General features: G+C 40.4%; 1 protein-coding gene across 16 annotated transcripts in view; it reads right to left on the bottom strand.

Annotated features, from left to right (window-relative positions):
• Positions 1 to 21,410, bottom strand: part of SLC44A5 (solute carrier family 44 member 5) — a 514,237-nt gene that overhangs the window by 395,957 nt on the left and 96,870 nt on the right. For 2 of the 16 annotated variants that reach the window (XR_008548013.2, XM_016920933.4), the window contains exon 1: positions 10,013 to 10,134. The exons of 6 other annotated variants lie outside the window; for them this stretch is intronic. Coding sequence is in view for 3 of the 10 variants with exons in the window: in XM_016920933.4 (XP_016776422.1) it covers positions 10,013 to 10,046 (34 nt within the window). In the remaining 7 variants the exon portion in view is untranslated. Of the gene's footprint in view, positions 1 to 5,215; positions 5,322 to 10,012; positions 10,325 to 21,410 lie in introns of those variants that run through there. 8 more of the 16 variants (XM_003308158.6, XM_009423589.5, XM_001167833.7 and 5 more) reach the window with 8 other exon arrangements.

Here is a 21,410-nt window from a genome sequence, read left to right as displayed (position 1 = left end):
GCTTCTCTCTGGAAGAAAGGAAAGATGATAGGGCTAGCCCATAGCTTCTCAGCCTTGGCAACATTGACAATTTGCACTAGGTAATCTTTTGTTGTGAGGAGGTACATTATAGAATGTTAGTAGCATCCCTGGTCTCTACCCACTGGATGCCACCAGCGCCACTCCAGTCATGACAATCAAAATATCTCCAGATATTGTAAAATTGCCCCTGGTTGAGAAGCATTAGGCTAGTTCCCACACAAATTTTTTTTTAATTTTTCTTTAGTTCTTTAAGATCCTTTCAAGTGAGGGAATGGACTGCCACAGTCAGCAACAAGATGACTGGCAAACTCTTGTCTTCTGGAAACTTTTTCCTACTATGGCATATTTTATTATTTTGTCAGAAAATCCATTTCTATACCTCTCTTAATACTCCATTTAATATTTATTAAAGATAATACATTTAAAGACGTAAAAGAAGATAAAAGAGAAACATCCTTAGAACTAGGCAACATAAGACCATTCTACATTAATTCATCTTACCTCCATAGGAAACTGTCATAAAAAGCACCCAAAATTTAAAATAGTAAAAGAGAGGTTAAAACCCACCTCAATACACAGATAGTAACAAACAACAAGGAATAAAACCCACTATTATTCTTCCATCTTAAAAAAGCAAATCTTTTTTCAACTCCACAACTCCCATCCCCAGCCATATCATCATTTCTTTGCTCCCTTTAAAGCAAAACCCTTCAAAACAGTTGACTGTGCTGTCTTTAATTTTCCTCCTCTTCATTCTCTCTTAACCCACTTCACTCAAAGCATCATTGCCACCACTTCACCTGGGCTGTCTTTGACTTTCATATTAATTAATTAAGGTCTTCAATGACTTTCATATTAATAAATACAATGGCCATTTCTCAACCCTGATCTTACCTGACCTATGGGCAGCGTTTGGCACTGTTGATTATCATTTTCCTCCTTGATACACTTTCTTCCTTGGTTCCAAGACCCCACACCCACTTCTTAGTCACCAGTTGCTCTTTCTCAATCTCCTTTACTGACTCCTCCCCTTCTCACTTATCTCTTAATAATGGAGCAGCCCTGGGCTCAGATCATTTCTCTCAATCTATACTCAATTCCCAGTGAGTCACCCAGTCTGTGATCTTAAATACCACCCATGTTCTGATGACTTCCAAATTCATATGATCAGCTCAAGACTCTCTCCAAGACTCCAGACTCACATATCCAGCTTCCTACTTGTCACCTTCACTTGTATATCCAATAAATATTTCAAACCCAAATGTGTCCAAAACTAAACTTCTGATCCTTCCCCATAAACTTGCCCCTTCTACAATCTTCAAATAGTAGTTGATGCCAAGTCCACCTTCTCTTAGTTGCTTAGGTCAAAAACTGTGCATTAATCCATCACTCCTTTCTTTCTCTCACATGAAACATCCTGTTAGTTTTTAAAATTATATAAGTTCTACCTTAAAAATATATTCAGTATCCTTCCATTTCTCATGTTCACCACTGCTTCTACCCTGATAGATGCCACTATCATCTCTCAACTGAATTATTTTTATAAGCAACTTTTTATTTTAAAATATTAATTGACAAATAAAGACTGTATGTATTCAAAGTGTACAACATGATGATTTGGTATATGTACACGCTGTATAATAAATAATTATTACAACCAAATTAAATAACACATCTGACATAGTTTGGGCTGTGTCCCCACCCAAATCTCATCTTGAATTGTAACTCCCATAATTCCTACATGTCATGGGAGGGACCCAGTGGGAGGTAATTGAATCACGGGGGTGGGTCTTTGCCATGCTGTTTTCATGATAGTGAGTCTCATGAGATCTGATGGTTTTATAAAGGGGAGTTCCCCTGTACATGCTATCTTGCATGCTGCCATGTAAGATGTGACTTTGTTCCTCATTCACCTTCTGCCATGATGGTGAGGCCTCACCAGCCATGTGGAACTGTGAGTCAATTAAACCTCTTTCCTTTATAAGTTACCCAATCTTGGGTATGTCTTCATTAGCAGCATGAAAACAAACTAATACAATATCCATCACTATCTATGCTGTATATTATGTCCCCAGAACTTGTCTTATAACTGTAAGTTTGTACTGTTTGACTAGTATCTCCTCACTTCTCCCACTCCACCAGCCTTTGGCAACCACCATTCTACTCACTGCTTCTATGAGTTCAATATTTTTGGATTCCACATATAAGTGAGATCATACAGTATTTTTCTTTTTGTGCCTGGTTGATTTCACTTAGTATAAAGTCCTCCAGGTTTATCCATGTTGTTGTAAGTCAATAGCAAAAACAAAACAAAAGAAAACAAAAAACAAAAAAAAAAACAAATAACCCAACTTAAAAATAGGCAAAGGAAAAGATATTTTTCCAGAGGAAAAGATATTTTTCCAGAGAAAAAGATATGGAATCAACCTACGTGTCTATCCACAGATGAATGGATAAACAAAATGTGAGGGGTATGTTTGTGCATGTGTGCATTGTGTGTGTACACAATGGAGTATTATTCAGCCACCAAAAGAAGAAAATTTTTACTGAGTTATTGCAAAAGATTCCTTACTAGTCTTCTAGTTTCTCATTACCCCTACATATTGGCTCGATATTCTCAACACAGTCGCCATAGCAATTCTTTTAAAATGTAAGTCAGATCATATTTTTCCTCTGTTCAAAATCTGAACTGGTGCCACATTTCCCCAGAGTAAAAACCAAAGTCTTAAAACTTTCTAAAAAGTTTAATATAATTTAGTCTTCCCTCATCTTTCTGACTTCCTTTTCTATTTCTATCACCCTTACTAATTCTACTTGGTCTTCTTTCTGTTAGTCAAACATACCAGGTATATTTTCACTGTAGGGTCTTTGCTCTGGCTTTTCCTTCCTTCTGGAAGTCTCCTCCCCTTCCACTGCTTCATGTCCTTCAATATTACCTCCTCAATTGGTCCTACCCTAACCACCCTATTAATACTTGCAGCTGGCCCACCATCATCCCATGATTAGGAATCCAAATCCCCCTTACTATGCTCATTTTTTTTTCTTTCTGTCATGGCACTTTTCAATTTTTAATATCAACAATGTATTTATGCTTATTATTCATTGTTTGTCTTCCCTATGTATAGTGTAAACCTCATGAAGAATTCATTTTGTTCCCTGATTTATCCCAAGCATGCTTAGAATAGTGCCCAGTACATAGTAAGCGATTGATTAACACTTATTGAATGAATAGAGAACTACATGAACGAATAAAATAGATTAATATCCTACTCTCAAGTAGAAGAGATGGCAACCTTCCTTTTTCAAATCCTCTTTCTCAGTCTCCTATTTATACCTCAAAGGACTAACTGGGCTGGGAGGAGGAAGGGATTCTTTGGTAAGGAGGAATAGATAAATACAGCTGGAAGGGTTTTTATTTGAATATTTTAGGGTTTCATTTCTTTGGGTTTTTTCTTTTTTAATTGGCAAGTAAAAATTTATATATTTATGGTGTGAAACCTGATGTTTTGATATATATACACATTGTGGAATGGCTAAATCAAGCTATTTAACATATTCATTACCTCACATTCTTATTTTTGATGGTGAGAATAAAAGATTGTAGATTTTAAGAAACTTTCTGTCTTCTTAGTTTGGAGGACTGTGAAATCTTGTGCTGTTGGGAGATTTTAGGGCTTTTGTATTCTCTTTATCACTCTGATTTTTGGTTCGGTAGTGCTTCAATTTGGAAAGTATCTTCTAAACTAAATGAACTAGAGGAGCCAGGAATGAGTACTCAAAAAAGCAGAGGAGAAAGCAAGCTGCTACAAGAAACTCAAGGGAAACAAGAAAAGAGAACAGGGTTTCAGCCCAATTCACTAAATAGGAAAGAGGGCTAAGATTCAAGATCAGTGTTGGAACTAGTAACAAATATTACATTTCATGATAGAGGTGCAAAAATAATGAACCACAGGTATATTCATGATCTAATGTTATGTAACCTATTACCCCCAAATTTTAGTGGTTTAAGACAAGAGTAAGCATTTATTATATCTTATGGTTTCTGTGATTCAGGAATCCAGAAGCAGCTTGATTGGATAGCTCTGGGTTGGGGCTAATCATGAAATTCAGTCAGATGTTGGCTGAAGCTACAGTCATCTGAAGGCTTGACTTGGTTGCAGGGTCTGTTCCCAAGATAGATCACTCACATAACTAGCAAGTTGTTGCTGTTAGCAGGAGGCCTCAGTTCTTCCCACACAGAGCTAAGATTCAAGACTTCTATGCAAGTCAAGAAATACACACACACATAGTGAAGTCTGAATATAAATTAGGAACTGAGCTCTTCTTCTCTCTCCATAGGTATATACATATACATACATATACCTATATACACATAGATATCCTGGAGAATTATTTAGAGAGAGCAATATTTCTACATCAGCTCCCTAGGCCAAGTAAGGTGACCCAATGGACTTCACTTTTCTAAAAAGTGCAGTTATACTTATGTATCTTCTCTTACTATTCATCAAAATACGGACAATATTTTGGGCTGAAATGTTAATAATATCTGTATGAACCTCTGCTTCAAAAAACAATCCAAGGGATCCTTGAGTATTTTTAAAACATGGTATCTGGTTTCCCCAAAATGAGCAACATAAGAAAGCAAAGAATATAAAAGAACAAGGCAGAAGCCATAGTGTATGCCTTTATGATGTAGTTTTCTGCTGTACAGTACTTATCACATGGTCAGCTGTGATTCATTTTGGAAGGGGAGTATGAACAGGTGTGAATACCAGTAGGTAAGGATTCCTAGAGATGTTATCAACATCTCAGCCCAAAATATTGTCGATATTTTGGTGAATATTAAGAGAAGATACATAAGTGTAACTGGACTTTTTAGAAAAGTGAAGTCCATTGGGTCACCTTACTTGGCCTAGGGAGCTGATGTAAAAATAACACTCTCTTTAAATAATTCCCCAGGATATCTATGAGTATATATGTATATGTATGTGTATATATATATATGTATGTATATATATATAGACACACACACGGAGAGGAAGTGCTCAGTTCCTAATTTATATTCAGACTTCACTATATATATATGTGTGTGTGTGTGTATTTCTTGAGTTGTATAGAATACATACTTATGAATAATAAACTTGACCAATTTTCCTACAGACATAGACTTCTTGCATTTAGCAGTATCACTCACCTCTTACCCCATCATTTCTTCAATAACTCCATCAACACTGAACCTTCTAACTCTAACATGCTATGATTCACTACTGTGAAAAAAAAGCTGATGTCATAAACACATTGTGTTCCAGTATCACTAAGGGCCATACCCCATTCTTAGGTAATCCCTGAGGTCCTACTAGCCTTGCTAGCCTCAAAGGAGTCACTTGGAGTATAAAGAGGGGGAGGAGACTGAACAAAGTCCTGGAGCTATAGTATATGTTTTCATTGTTAATCCTTGGCAAAGAAGTAGGTAGTTTGGAGGTGGAAGTAGGCCATGATTACCTTTAAAATAATCTATTATTATTTGTGTCTTTCCTGAATATCATAGCACCTTCTTGTCACAAATGCTTAGGGGAAAGAAAATCATCCAATATACCCCATATCCCGCTTACCAACATCTCTACAGTAAAATGAGACCCAAGACCATGATTTCCTTAACTAGCTATCAAGCAACTACCTCCAACAAACAGCAGTTATCATTAATATGTTCATGCTATTTTCATTTGTGAGGTCTGTAATCCATCAGAACAACCTGACAGTGATTAAGTAAAATCAAAGAGACTTTGTAAACATCTGTATGCTTTTATTGTTACAAATGCTTCATTATAAAAAGATCAGTCAAAAGCACAAAAGTACCCTGGTTTAAATTTTTCTGTATTTGAATGAGAATGTTTCTCTTGGAACATGCTCATATCAGGCTTCCACTTGGCAAAATCACGAATTGGCTGATGTTGTTTTAGAGGCTTTCTCATGTCCCCTTCCAAACATCACTCTTCTCCTTCCGTGGACCCCTTTCTGTTACCTAGGAGCCCCTCATGCTGCCTTCCACATTCTGCCTACTGCACAGTCATGTTCTGGACCACTCAGAATCCCCCTCTACCATTACAATATGTTTTTCCTAAGACTTACTTGCATTGAAAGGCTTGCCAGGGAAGTGACTAATCTTATCATCTTGTACTAAATGTTAAATTAATCCTCATTCTCTCTAGAATTGTTTTCTGAGCAGGGATTCCTAGAGATGCTATCAATATCTCAGCCTGAAATTGCATAGGTATTCTGGTGAACAGCAAGAGAAAATAACGTGAGTATAACCGGACCTTTTAGACAAGTGAAGTCTATTAGGTCACCTTAGTTGGCCTAGGGAGTTGATGTAGGAATGCTCCTCTCCCTGAAATAATAATCTTCCAGGAGAGGAATGTATCCCCAAATAGCAAGTGAATATCCAATGGCTTCTCATTGCACTTAAACTCTATATTCCTTTTTATGACCAAAAAGGCCTGGCTTCTCCCTAACTGTCTCTTCCTTACACATTACACCTCTTCCTTTTGTATGTGAATGTGCCAAGCTACCACCTCATTTCTAACTTAAGGCCTGAAGTGTTATGTTCCAGTTCTTGGCATGCAAATTACTCTTCATCACTTGTTTCCCGACACAAATGCCACCTTTCCAGACAATCTAAAGTAACCTCAAAATCATTTGCTCGCACATCACTTTGTTTTATTTCTCCTGGTATTAATCACTATGTGAAATTTTCTGGTTCATGTATTTGTCACCTGCTTCTTCCAGGCCTCCTCTGACTTCATTGTCTATCATGTTCATTACTGTATCCCTAGTGTTTTGCACAGAATCTGGTACATATTCAGTGCTCAATAAATATGTGCTAAATGAATAAATGAATAAATTAACCTAAACATAAGTTTTACACTTAAGTAATTGAGTAAGAAGTCTTTGTTGTACTAATATTGGAAAAGGCATGGGTGGGGGTGGTAATATGATTATAACCAATGTAACCAGCTTGCATTTATAAGACTTGTATTGATTATGAACTATAGCATTTTTTCGTTAAAAACATTATCAATATTGGATTGTAAAAGATTCCATTTGCCTTTCTGAAAGACTGTCCTTTTGATGAGATGTCACAAATGAATGCTAATGTCCCTTGAGAAATCCTGCCAACAGATCTTATTCTTCTATCAATGTTAAGAAACTGCATTTCTCTTTGGCCAATTTCTAGGCTTATGGATAGTCTCTCTTGCTAGGACTTCAGAAGCCAATGAGCAACTTGCCTGTCACAAGATCCGACGAATGATCTCTCCCTGCATGCAGTGTAGCTAAGCAGAGAAGCAGCTCTTGTAAGAGAATAACCAACACAGCATGGAATATTGCTAAATCTACAGTGTTTTATCCAGCAAAGTTCACCCCAGTAGCCTGCCCCTGCCAATAAAGCCTAGAAATTTTTCCTACCAGGCAGTCCCAGTTTAGTTGGTTGTAGCTTAGAAGTAGATATCTGAGAGCAGTTCAGCAAGCCTGCAGTCAGATGCTTTTGTAGAGCTCTCCTCTTAAAAGGCAAAATTGAGGCAAGTCAATAGATTACAACTTTCTGGGTTTGCTTCTGTCATCTATCAAATATCACAATTCGTCCTGCTTCGCTAAAGTGAAACTCCAAGGATTTGTTTTTAAAGGTGTCCTTCTTTCTGTGAAATACTAAATGAACTTGTTTTAAAAAACAAGAACAACTCAACACAAGTCGATAGGAGCTAAGTAACATAACTTTTCCTTTAAGAAAAACATGTAGCATGAGAAAACCTTATTTTTAAAGTACTACATAAAATTTATTGAGACCACATGTTGTAGGAAAGCTTGATTATTAATCCTTCCAGAGAAACTGTTAACACTTAACTGCTATTCTTCAATTATTTCACTATCAAATTAAAATTATTCAAGAAAATACAAATGATTCCATACTGACCTACAAAACAAAAACTTTTTGGTGTTTTGAGGGGAGGGAAGAATAAAGGGGAGGTGTCTTTTTCATCAAATCTCTTATATGAGCTCATTTCATCAATCTAATTGTATCTTTTTGTGCTTCTGCCAAGATTATTAATTTCAAGGGTAAGATTTTCTCTGGCTACCATGTACTGTAAAACTGTAAAATTTTTTCCACTCTTCATGGACCATTTACAATCTGCAAGGTTTGGGGTGGGAATGAAATGTATTTCTGCCAATGGATAGCCACATCAGCAGTGCTGAAAACCAATCCTTCTGTTTCACTCATCGTGCCATATGGTTCCATAAAAAAGGAGCGAACCAAAAGTGTAGCTCATACGCCTTGTCAATCTGGGCTTAGACTAATTCTTTGATATTATGATAAAGAGAGGAATCTGTTTGTAGGTGAATATATTCTCTCTTCTTTCTTTACTCGTGTATCTCTATACTCATGTGCTAATTTACGGAGGGGGGGGAATCAGAGATTTAAAGCCCCTCTAATTTTACAGGAGCTATAATATTTTAAGAAAAGGCATTGCAATAAAATTGTCATACATAGGTTATAATTTTTAACAACAAAAAATCCCAGGTGTTTTCATAGTAATGTCTTCTTAAGAATTAAAGATCATGATTTTAAACGCTTTCCAATAAGTGCTTTGAGTACTCCGGAGCAATTAAAAAGCAAGCTGATGCGCCAAGATAAAGTTGTGTCCCCCTAGTGACCTCTAGAGCGGAGCTAAGCTCCCGCAAGCCAGACTTGGGAGGAAAAGCAAAAAGCACGCCAAAGCCTAGAGCGCTGCTGTAGTCCAAGCAAATGTATTCAGTAATACCCTTCACCCCTCAGTTATCATCTGAGTTCCTGTCCTTTTTTATACAACCCCAAAGGCTCAGTAAGTCGCTGCCTCCCAGGTCATTGGGCCCATTGTGTTGAAATCCAACTTCGAACGACGCCCCTTCCTTGCCACCATCCTCAGGTCCAGTTCCCCCGCGCACAGCCTTCCTCACCGCGCATGGTGTCGAGCCCACTTCCACCTCTCTGCAGTGCTGCAGACAACCTCTCGGGCTCTGCGAGTCCGCCAGCGAGAGCTAGGGAGCCGGCAAGCTGCGACCTCTGCGAGTCCGCGCTGCGGGAGCGGGTGGCTTGCACCTGCTCCCCGCGCGCCGGCTCTGCGACCCCTGGGCAAGACGCAGCCCAGGAGGCTCCCTCCCGAGTCGCGCCCCGGACCACGCCGCAATGCCTAGTCACCCCAACAACAAGCTCTTCCTTGTCCTCCCCCCCATCGCTTCTCCCCGCGAACTTTCCAACTTTGGAAGCCCGGGTTCCAAAGGAGCAACAGGGAGACTGCTTAGCCGGAGCCACTGCCCGTCTCGACAGGTTGGGGAGCAGGAAGTAGCCTGCAGGGACTCGGCCGGTAGCAAGTCCCCTTGACCGCAGGGAAAAGGAGAGGCAGCCAGCTCCAATCTCCTCCTGAGGATGGAGGTTGGGGAAATGGATGCAGAACTTGTCACCCTAGGGACGAAGGGGCGGAGGGAGGGGGGATTGGAAGAAAAGAATAGAAGAGACCATGAAAAACTCTCTCTCTCTCTTACACACACACACACACATACACACACACACACACACACACAGAGGAGAGGGGGAGAGAGAGAGATTCCTGAAAAGACAAGATGCTAGGGCCCAGTCGCTTCTCTCCCCACTGCCCAGAGGCGAGGAGGTGCAACAGATAGATACCCAAGCTCGCTGAGTAGCAAAGGGGTGGGGTGAGAGGAGTCTCCAGGTTTCCCCAGGTTGCAAAAGGGGCACAAACTCCTGTCAGAGTGTCCCCGGAGGCCAGGGGAGGTGCAGCGGCGCCGCGGTTCCCCCCACCTCCTCCCCGGACACGGCAAACTCTTCCCCGGCAGGAGCCTTCCACTTGGCCGCGCCTGGATGTAAACAGGCCGGCCCGAGGGGCAGAGGGCGGGTGAGAGAGGGGAGGCGGCGAGGGGAGGAGGGAGCGGGACTCACCCTTGATGCTGGGGGGCTTTCTCTTCTTGGCCATCTTCTGTCCCCTTCCCTCCCCCGGACCCCCCACGCGCTTCCTCCGGCTGCCGCGCAGCTCCCAGGCGAGCCCTCGCCGCGGCTCGCAGCTCAGCGAGCTCTTTGTTGCTGTGATGGCATCTGCGAGGCAGCAGCAGCGGCCGGGCTGCGCGCTCAGCTCGGCTCGGCTCGGCTGGGGCGGGCGCCGCCGCCCCTCTGCTCTCGGCCGCGCCGCTGGCCCCCCTCTTGCGCTGCTGTGGACGCGGTGGCTGCTGCGGCGGCGGCGGCTGCTGTGCTGCTCCTGCTGCTGGAGGGGGCAGCGCTGGGTCCCCTGAGCGCCCGCCCAGCGCTGACCTCCCCCTTCTCCACACCCTCCCTCCCCCACGCCCCCACGCCCCCACCCCCGGTGTCCCGTCTGAGCCGCCAGCCCCCATCCAACCGGCTACCGCGCCGTCATCCAGCAGCCTCTACTGGAAAGACAACGGTGGCGGCGGCGGGGAGCTGCTGGGGGGCGCGGAGAGACCGCGGCCATCTGGGGCCGGGAAGGAGAAAGCCAGGCAGAGTCTGATGGAGTCTGCGTCCGGCCTGCCTTCCTCGGGGCCTTCGAAGCCCCCTCTTAAAAGGCCAGGACGCGCTGGGCCCACGAAAGACACCGGTCTTCACAGGCCAACCAGAACTCTGGCCACCTGCGGGAGGACGGCACTGTCCCTTGCGACCCGGCCCCGGAGCCGTCCTCCTCCACAGCCTCCTCGAGGATAGCGAGCCCGAATTCCACGCGGGCGATGAGCCCAGAAGCGCGCGGTTGCCTCTGCCCCTCCCGAACCGAGAAGGAAAGAGGGGAGAGGGAAACAGGAGTCTGATGGAGGGGAGAGAAATGGAATTCCAGAGGCAGCCCACGGGCAGACACCTGCAAGAATGGCTTTGTTCTGGCCCTGAAGTTCTTAATAGTGAGGGCCCAGGATAGTTCCCTTGGGGCTGTGGGAAAAGAGGGAAGAAAGTTCACGCTCTCAGGTGTTGGAGGAATTGGAAGCCGGAGGTGTGATTTCTTGGCCTCCAGCAGAAACCTGGTTACAGTGGCCACGTTCTTTCTCGCTCTGATTGGGGGTTTGCTTTGGAAAGTTCTCATTTTCCTGGAGGAGCTGTCCTCCCCTCGCGTGCTGATAAGGGATGAAAAGAAGTTCTGCCGGCGTCCCAGAACTGCAAGGGCAGGCGAAAGTTTAAGAATATAAAGGAGTAGCGGACCTTAAAAAGAAACGCTTAAAGGGTAGGGTAGGGAGAGGTTACCAGGGTGTGCCACTGTGGGAAGAGGCTACAATATCGAATTTTTTTTATATGCTGCAGCTGAGATTGCCACCAAAACGCACTTCCTAATTCGCAGTGACCTTCTTAATACTTCTCCTTTCCTCCTCCTAGGTTAGTACAGTTCCCAGCCCAATCTGATTGTCTAAACATTCAGTGAGTTAATTCAATATCTCCACCCAGAAGTTGCCCCAGTACTAGTGTGGTGCGGCAAAAAGAACAGTGAAGTCAAAAACCCCAATTGTGAATTCTGGCCCTGTAACTTCGTAGCTCTGAGAATTTGGACAAGTCACTCAATCTCTCTGCTCTTCTGTTTTCTGATACGTGCGATATCATCTCAAAAATTTCTTCCAGCTCCTGAGATATTAGTGACAAAATCATCACAAGTTATTTTTTCAGCCCTTCTAAATATAGCTTCATATAATGTAATATATTGAAGTAAATAATCTAGAAACATGTGAAATGACCAATTCCTCTCACAATGAAGATGTGCATCAGAAATAAAAAACAAAGAACATGTTTATTTTAATAAGCAAAATAGACCCATTCTCAGACTTATGATCAGAAATAAGACTGACTCAAAGTTTTCCTCTTCCAAACAGCTGCCTCTTATTTAATTAAAAACTACTCTTCTAGGTCTTCAAATGTTTACTGTGTATAAATATTAGACTTTGTAAATATTTCAGTCCATTTTATGTGCTCATATTTTATCACCAACTACTAATTATTGCCTATATTAGAATAATGTTTTTCTGTTTATTCATTACTTTCACATACTTTATTTCATTTAATCATGACCGCACCCATGAGTTGAAAAGCAGGTCCTGTCTTCTAGGTTTTACAGACGGTGAAATGGGATTCGTGGAGGTATGATAACTTGCATACAGCTTCGGTGTAACTCTTTTAACTCAATACCCAGCTCTCTCCACGACACTAGCTGCCTATTGAAATAGAATATTTCTGCTTCAGACCAGGAATGGTTTCCTTTTTCTAATTTATTCCTTCCACAATGTCAGTACTATTCTCAACAGAGGAGACTCAAATTTAGTTGACTAGTTAGGACTATTTTTGGTACACGGATGTGATTAATATGCTTTTACACTGTTAGCACTTCAAAGTGTCCTTACATGCATTATCTCAATTAAGGTCACGACAATCATATAAGATCATCAAAAGAGGTTTATTCAGCCCTGCTGAACAGATGAGGAAACTGAGACCAAAAGACATTAAGGCCACAACTACCCAGGCCCTGGATTTCCAGGCCAAGTGTTTCCCCTATAGCCCACACTGTGTGTTTTTGTTCAAGGGTTGCAATTAGAATGACTGCAGGGAACAGTAAGACAGAATACATGACACCATCAGTATAAATATACACTCATGCATTGCTTAACAATGGAAATACATTCTGAGAAATGTGTCTTTAGGTGATTTCATCCTTATGCAAACACCATAAAGTATACTTAAACAAACATACATGGTATAGCCTACTATACACTTAGGCTATGTGGTATAATCCATTGCTCCTCAGCTACAAACCTGTAGAAGATGTTACTATACTGAATATTATAGGCAATTGTAAAACAATGCTAAGTATTTGTGTATCCAAACATATCCAAACATAGAAAAGGTGCCATAAAAGGCTGGGCATGGTGGCTCAGCCTGTAATCCTAGCACTTTGGGAGGCTGAGATGGGTGGATCACCTGTAGTCAGGAGTTCACGACCAGCCTGGCCAACATGGTGAAACCCCATCTCCACAAAAAATACAAAAATTAGCTGGGTGTGGTGGCAGGTACCTGTAATCCCAGTTACTTGGGAGGCTGAGACAGGAGAATCGCTTGAACCTGGGATATGGAGGTTGCAGTGAGCTGAGACTGCACCATTGCACTCCAGTCTGGGCAACAAGAGCGAAACTCTGTCTCAAAAAAAAAAAGTGGGAAGGAAAGAAGGAAGGAAGGAAGGAAGGAAGGAAGGAAGGAAGGGAGGGAGGGAGGGAGGGAGGGAGGAAGGGAGAGAAGGGAAGGAAGGGAAGCAAAGAAGGAGGGGGGAGGGAGAGTGGGAGGGAGGGAGGAAGGAAGGAAGGAAAGAAGGAAGGAAGAAGGGGAGGGAGGAAGGGAGAGTGGGAGGGAGGCAGGGAGTGAGACAGGGAGGATGGAAGGAAGGAAGGAAGGGAGGGAGAGCAGGAGGGAGGGAGGGAGGCAGGGAGGAAGGAACGAAGGAAGGAAGAAAGAAAAGGTGCTGTAAAAATGCAGTATTATGAATTTATGGGACCACGGTCATACATTCAGTCCATCATTGACTGAAATGTCATTATGCAGTGTGTTGCTGTATAGATGTACTTGACCAAGGGAAGGGGACTGTAGAGAACTGAGAGGGCGTGTACCACTAGTCAGCTGCAGGATGCCTTGTGGGAATGAAAACCTCGGGGCTGTAAGAATTCTGATTTTTCAGGAGTCAGAAATCCAAATTTTCTGGTGAAATATTCTTTTTGATGTTGATTAATACATTAAAAAAAACACACAAACACAAAAAAGGGTAGGCCTAACAGAACACAACTGCCAATAATATGTAGACTATGAGCTATGTGTCCATGTGTCTGTTTTTAAATTTCATCAATTGCTTTTAACCCCCAAACAGCAAGGGCTGAATCAAATCCTTGAGTATGGTTCTAATTCTGATGGCATCTAATGTCCCTAGAATTAGAGATGACCAAGGCCTTGGGTGCAATTAATTATGATTTATAAAAATGATTTGTGTGATAGGTGTTTCTAAATTTCTGGCTATTCTTATTATTATACTTTAAGTTCTGGGATACATGTGCAGAATGTGCAGGTTTGTTACATAGGTATTCACGTGCCATGGTGGTTTGCTGCATCCATCAACCCATCATCTACATTAGGTATTTATCGTAATCCTATCCCTCCCCTAGTCCCCCACCCACTGACAGGCCCCATTGTGTGATGTTCCTCTCCCTGTGTCCATGTGTTCTTATTGTTCAACTCCCACTTATGATTGACAACATGTGGTGTTTGGTTTTCTGTTCCTGTGTTAGTTTGCTGAGAATGATGGTTTCCAGCTTCATCCATGTCCCTTCAAAGGACCTGAACTCACCCTTTTTTATGGCTGCACAGTATTCCATGGTGTATATGTGCCACATTTTCTTTATCCAGTCTATCATTGTTGGGCCTTTGGGTTGGTTCCAAGTCTTTGCTATCGTGAACAGTGCTGCAATAAACATACATGTGCATGTGTCTTTATAGTAGAATGATTTGTAATCCTTTGGATATATACCCAGTAATAGGATTGCTGGGTCAAATTGGTATTTCTGATTCTAGATCCTTGAGGAATCACCACACTGTCTTCCACAATGGTTGAACTAATTTACACTCCCACCAACAGTGTAAAAGTGTTCCTATTTCTCCGCATCCTCTCCAGCATCTGTTATTTCCTTTTTAATGATCACCATTCTAACTGGCATGAGCTGGTATCTCATTGTGGTTTTGATTTGCATTTGTCTAATAACCAGTGATGATGAGCATTTTTTCATATGTTTCCTGGCCACACAAATGTCTTCTTTCAAGAAGTGTCTGTTCATATCCTTTGCCCACTTTTTGATAGGGTTGTTTGTTTTTTTCTTGTAGATTTATTTAAATTCTTTGTAGATTCTGGATATTAGCCCTTTGTCAGACAGATAGATAGCAAAAATTTTCTCCCATTCTGTAGGTTGCCTTTGCACTCTGATGATAGTTTCTTTTGCTGTGCAGAAGCCCTTTAGTTTACTTAGATCCCATTTGTCAATTTTGGCTTTTGTTGCCACCATTGTTTTTGATGTTTTAGTCATAAAATCTTTGCCCATGCCTATGTCCTGAATGGTACTGCCTACATTTTCTTCTAGGGTTTTCATGGTTTTAGGTCTTAATTTAAGTCTTTAATCCATCTTGAGTTAATTTTTGTATAAGGTATAAGGAAGGGGTCCAGTTTCAGTTTTCTGTATATGGATAGAATTTCTGGCTATTCTTGAAGCCATCAATGAGAATGATCACAGTAAATGAAATAATTTTTAAGTCACATGTGGTTCTTCTGGGCAGAGAGACACACATTTTTCCTGATAGTGATGACAAGGTTCTGACAATGAGGATGATGACAAGGACAAAACTGGCCTCATCTCTATTTCCCTTAAAGGATAGTTCTGAATGAACCCTTTTGAAAAATAGACACAGAACTGAAATGGTAACATTAGTTACATGTAGTATAATCATTATTCTTAGATTTTTCTAGCCTTGCCAAGACTACACATAAAGTAAGAAATAGTCAAAATGAGGAAAGGAATACATGTTCCTACATGGAAGTATTAAGTAAGCTCAATAGGAATAATGAACTTATACAAATTATACTAAAGACAAAAATGAAAATATAATTCATAGTACACAAAGCATGATTGCCATGAATGTATGTTAGTGAAACTGCAGTGAAAAGGTTGAAAAATATGACCCACAGAAGAGTATTTTTGACTGAAATATTTTACATTGAATACCTGTGCATAAATTAACTACTGTAGTTTAGAGAAAAATAAAAAGAAATAACAAATGTCCCACCGATTTTAATAATACTGTAACATCGAAGGATGTCAAATGATCCAAACTTGCCCCACTGTTGAAAAACCACATTGTATTTTAAATTTTTACACACAAAAAAATCATAATATTCACCTCAGCTGAGGCTTTTAGGGACTGTACAATTCTGTGACTAGAAAGGTTAAAATAGAAATAATAGTTGAAAGAGAATGAGATCAGCCAGCTAGTCCATTTTTTAAAAAATTTGTTTCTGGCACTTACAGACTCAATTAACATATGAAGGGGCGGAGAAACTGAGGTTGGCTTCCTACCCCATGCCACACACCATTATGTACACATGAGACTTAAATAACACTTCTTCCCTTTCTTGTGACTGACACAGATACTTACTATAATAAAATTTCACCTGAATTAAACAGAAGGTCTTAGGGTGAGACCCTGTAGAATTTTTAATCTCTTTACTCCATTCTGATTATCACATTGATGATCCTTAACTCAGAAAACATGCAATTTCATTTATGTGTGTTTGAATTGGGCAGAAAGATATGAAATTCAGAAACATCATTGAAGGGCTTAAATGCAAATTCTGGGTTTCTTAGATAAAACCTTCACAAAGAGAGTCCTCCTCGCCCCACCCCCAACACTTTACTGCTTTCAAAGTAACCATAACACTACTATTACTACTAGCAATTAAAAATATTGTGCTCAATCTGTGCAGAGGAAAATTTTGTTTAATTTTGCCAAGTTCAATTTGCCAACTGTCATCGAACCTCTAGAATTGCATTCCTCTAGAAGGAGTTAATTAATAGGGCACTTTTTTGTACTCACAGTGAAGTGTCTGCTTATTGCAGTTCAACTCCACAGAAACCCCCCCAAAAAAATAAAGAAAAAAAGAAAGCATTTGGGATGGCCAAGAAATCTTAAAGCTAGTTATCTAATCATATAACCCAGAAATTTCACCGAGAGAAATGGCACAGACTTGGCTTGAGTGAGACAGAGTATGAATGGAAGGACACTGTCAGACATTACATAGAGATAGTTGTGTATAATCCACCGTTAAACTCTCAAGGTTTTCTGAAAAATACATAAACAACTAGAATTGGTTTCTTTAATACTCCAGTTGGCCTGCTCTAGGACAGAATTTTCTATATTACTCCTGCCAGCTTCCAATTAATCAATTTACCTCCAAAGTGTTCTTAAGTTGTCCCATTATAATTTGTTTATAACTTTGGTCCTTGGCTCAGTTTACCAACTCATTCCCTCATATTTGAGTGAATCATTTGCATAAAAAACGAATGGCATACCAATTAACTAAATGCTTCTGAGATATTTTTGACAATGAACCAAATTGTATTTTTCCTTGCCTTCTCTTTTCTACTTCTCTTTATGCAGTAACCATCCAACATTTATTCAACAAATACGCATTGAGTAAAACTATATGCTAGTCATTCTTTTAAGTGATTGGTTATATAATGGAGAAATAAAACAGCATAGTTCATACATTCATAGTATTTACAGTTTTACAAGGGAGATAGAATTAACCAAATAAATAGATAATTACAAATTGTTACAAGTTCTATGAGAAGAAAAACAAAAAACATAGTGCTATAGGAGAGGGCAACATATAGCATAATTTAGATTGAGAGTGTCAAGGAAGATTCCTCTAAGAATGTGATGTTTAAAAAGAGAAATGAATGACAGAAATGAACTAGACAAAAAGTAGGGAAAAGACTGCTCCAGGCAGGGAAAACAGCATGCTGAAAGGCCCAGGTAGGAAATTCAAGATCAGAGCAGTAATTTCTAAATTCCAAACTGACCAAGCATCCCACCAATTTTTTAAAAATTTCTCACACTTCTTCAACTACATTTATCTGGTTACTTTTATATTGTGTATACTATTGTACTGATATATTATATATTATAAAACATACACAAAAATTTGAAAGTCTCAAAGGATAAGGTTTTTTTTTAAAATGGACCATCTTGGACACTTTCAACTTCAGAACCTCCTGAATGAGATGAACTGAAGGACCAATGTGGCTGAAGCTTAGGACATGATAATATTAAGCAGAGAAATGGTATAATATAATTTACACTTAAAAGTACCAGCCTGGTTCTTGTATAGGTAATTGGAATAAGCCCTATAAACTAATGATATAGCTACAGAACTGGTTGAGAGTTAAATTTGCTCACCACACCTCAGTTGTGCTCTGGAGCCCCTCATTGAGTTGGGGATTGATACTGAAACTTTCCATTTAAAAGTAATTCAAGGACCTACAAGCAATGTACTCCATAGCCATGAGCACAGAAGACACCCACATCTTGGTTTCTAAATATGATCATTCACTAAAAGAAACAGGGATCCTTGGAAAAATGACTCCAGGTCTGCAGCAGGGAAAGTACCAGGTAAACCTGGAACATATTGATGTGTCAGAAAACACAAAAGAACTCAGACTAATTAGATCATGTTAAAAGGACAAAGGAGCCAGCTTGAAGTGGTTGTCTACTGATCAAACATATGAAGAGCTGTGCCCCAAAAAGATTAACTATGATAATGTATTCTAATACATTGAATAAAATAAAATGTATAAGTCCATAGTGATAGTCAAAAGAGAAAATATTAACTAAATATTAACTATTTTTAGAAGAATATGAGCTAATAAATGTAGAAGAAATGATAGAATTACAAAGTCATCATTTTGCAATGCCCGATGTAATAACTATGAAATCAACGGATGCCAAAATCATTGGATAAAAGGTTGTTGGGAACATGATATGCATATGGTCTCAAAATATTACCTCTTATGTTAGTCATTAATTTTTTTTTTCAGAGTGCTAAGGCTTTATTACAAATGGAGTTTACACTAGAGGGTCTCTTCTCCAATCTTTCTTCTGTACCCTCTTCTCTCCCAAAGATATCTCTCTAGGGGAGGTCAGTAGGCCATTAGAGAAGAGGAAATCTGGAGAATGAAAAGGAGCACTGCTTTTGCCAAAGTCCTCTGAAACAACCACTGAGTCCTTCTGGCTCCAGTTGAGAATCTGGACCTTGAAAATGAGAGCTAAACTTCTTCCACTAGAAGAGGATGATCACTGATGCTGCGGGTCCTCTGAGACTTAGCAATATCTTCTCTCTGAACCTCAATTTTGAGTTGCCCACTCACAGCCATCACTATGATGTTCCTTTGAACACAGACCTCTACTGAAACCAGCTCTGCTGTGACTTATGGCAAGTATATGAATGCTTATTTCTAAATTACCCTTTATATCTCCTCAGGGTCACTAAGGAACCCTAGATCTCTTCCATAACGTGTACCAGTCACTGTTCGGCCACCATTTTTATTCTGCTGTGGTCACCTCACATTGACACAGGGCTTCTCTCAGAGACTTCCAACCTCTCAGCTACTGATGTTCCAAAGTTCCCGCAAAAACTATGAACCCACTGAGTTGCACTGTGAGCAAAGGGCACTGCATCATCTCTCACTTACTTGTCTCCCACACACACCCCTTAACTCCTCCCCTAGGACTTTCTACTTTTCATATGGTGGGACTTCCCTTGTATCATCTCCTCCATGCCTTCTACATTATGACTTGTTGTAATATTCTATTTCCAAAGAGCTAAATTTTCCTTTTGGTTTATAAAGGGCTACTTTTGGAACTTAGAAACCAGAAACTATTTCCTCCTTTCAAAAATCCTGGATTTCATGACAATTGTCTCACAAAGGGCTCAAGAAAATTGGCCTTGCAATTCAAAAACTGAAGAAAGATCCCTTTTCTCTAGGTGGATTATGCCTTTCCAGAAGTAACAAATGCCACTAATTCAAGGTGTAATTAGCCACAGGGCAAAGGGTTTATTAGGAATTAAATATTCATTGGTTTTGCAGGCCAAAAATACTATCTTCACTAGGGTTACCAAAGCATATTGAATCGGAAAATCTGAATTCTGGTTGCAACTTGTCAAATGATACACTTTGTGACTTTTGACAACTCCCATAATAAAAAATAATAGGATCAGCAATTTTGGAGCCCCTATTTGGGCCAGTGAAGCTGGACTATCAGTGATGCTGCGTCTCTTATTTATTTATTTTCTGGTACTCCTGTCTATTTATTTCTGGTACTCTAGTCCCCCAGTTACCATCCTAAATCTTCACCATACCCCTGTAGTTTCTGACTCCAGCCTTCCAATGTAAGAAACCATAAGCTTCTGTAGTTTAAATTGCTGTTGTGTTTACTGATATTTGCAGTCACTTTCCTAACTGGTGCACCAGGTGGGTCTGGGTGCAGTTTGTAGATATGGTGGCAAGAAGTTAAGAAAGTTTCTGTGCGCTTCTAGTTTCTCTTTGAAGTAGGGCATATAGTTATCTGCTGAGTTTGAGGAAGTAGGTTGTGGGGAAGAACATCTGAGAAAACCAGAAATGATTTTAGATGCCTACTGTGGAGAACAGGGGAAAGGAATAATTAAGAAAACATTGAAAGAATCTTAGTCACTATTAGGGTCAAGATGCTGTTAAAGGCAATGGATTTATTTAGAGTAGAATCAAGCCTGAAATCATTTTATTTTGCTCCATCAATGTAAAGGACCAGAGAAGGTCAGTGATCAGATTCATCTAGATGTGTGTTTTGTAACAAGGATTTGAGAGAAGGAGAACAGGGCACAGAGTTTAAGAGATTCATAAGAAACAAGAAGTAGTGTGTTATGGAATCCAGCCAGAATTAACAAAGATGTGAGGAAGGGAGGAGGCTGACCATCTCTCTCTCTCCTGCTAATATACCTGCAATGGTGTTCCATTGCTCATAGAAAAACAGTTCAAACACTCAAGATGCCTACACAGGAATGATCTGATTCATGACTCTTTCCAGCCTACTCTTGTGTTGCTCTTCCCGTTGTTCTCTATACTCAAGCCGTGCACACAGAGGGCTGCAAGAAAATAAGCCAAATATATAATTTTTGATGAATTCTATTTGCTTGCTTTTCCATGTACATCCTCTCAGCCTGCCTTTTCTAGCCAAATCTTTATTGCTTCCCTGGGCTTATTTTTCATTAGCTCAGTCCCTTCTCTCTGTTCTAGCAACGCCACATTTAACTTTAATTCTTTTAATTTCTTCTCCTTGAAACTTAATTGATCTCCCTGACTCCATTCTTTCACCTCTCTAATCCATCTTCACATTGATGCCTTGGTTATCTTCACATTACTCTGAGCAAAGCATATTATGTTTCTGTTCTTAAAGCTTTTATAGAACAGCATGAGCTTCCTATGTCATGTAAAGTTCTCTACTACCTGGCATCAGTTCACCTTCCCAGCCTCCTCTCTTCTACTCTCTGCCCTCAACATTCTATGTTCTAGGCACACTGGATTCTTTATAATTCCTTAAATATGCCACATATGTTCATATGGGTTTGCTTTCAATCACATTGTTTTTTCACTTCCCATCTCCATCTTTTAAAGTCCTAGTCATCCCTTGAGTCATAAATGGTACTCATTTTCTGAGAAGTAATGGTTCCCTTTGTGTATTACCG

Source organism: Pan troglodytes, chromosome 1 (genome assembly GCF_028858775.2).
Source record: "Pan troglodytes isolate AG18354 chromosome 1, NHGRI_mPanTro3-v2.0_pri, whole genome shotgun sequence".
Lineage (NCBI taxonomy): Eukaryota > Metazoa > Chordata > Mammalia > Primates > Hominidae > Pan > Pan troglodytes.
Note: the sequence above shows the minus strand (reverse complement) of the source record. Positions and strands in the feature narration are given on the sequence as shown.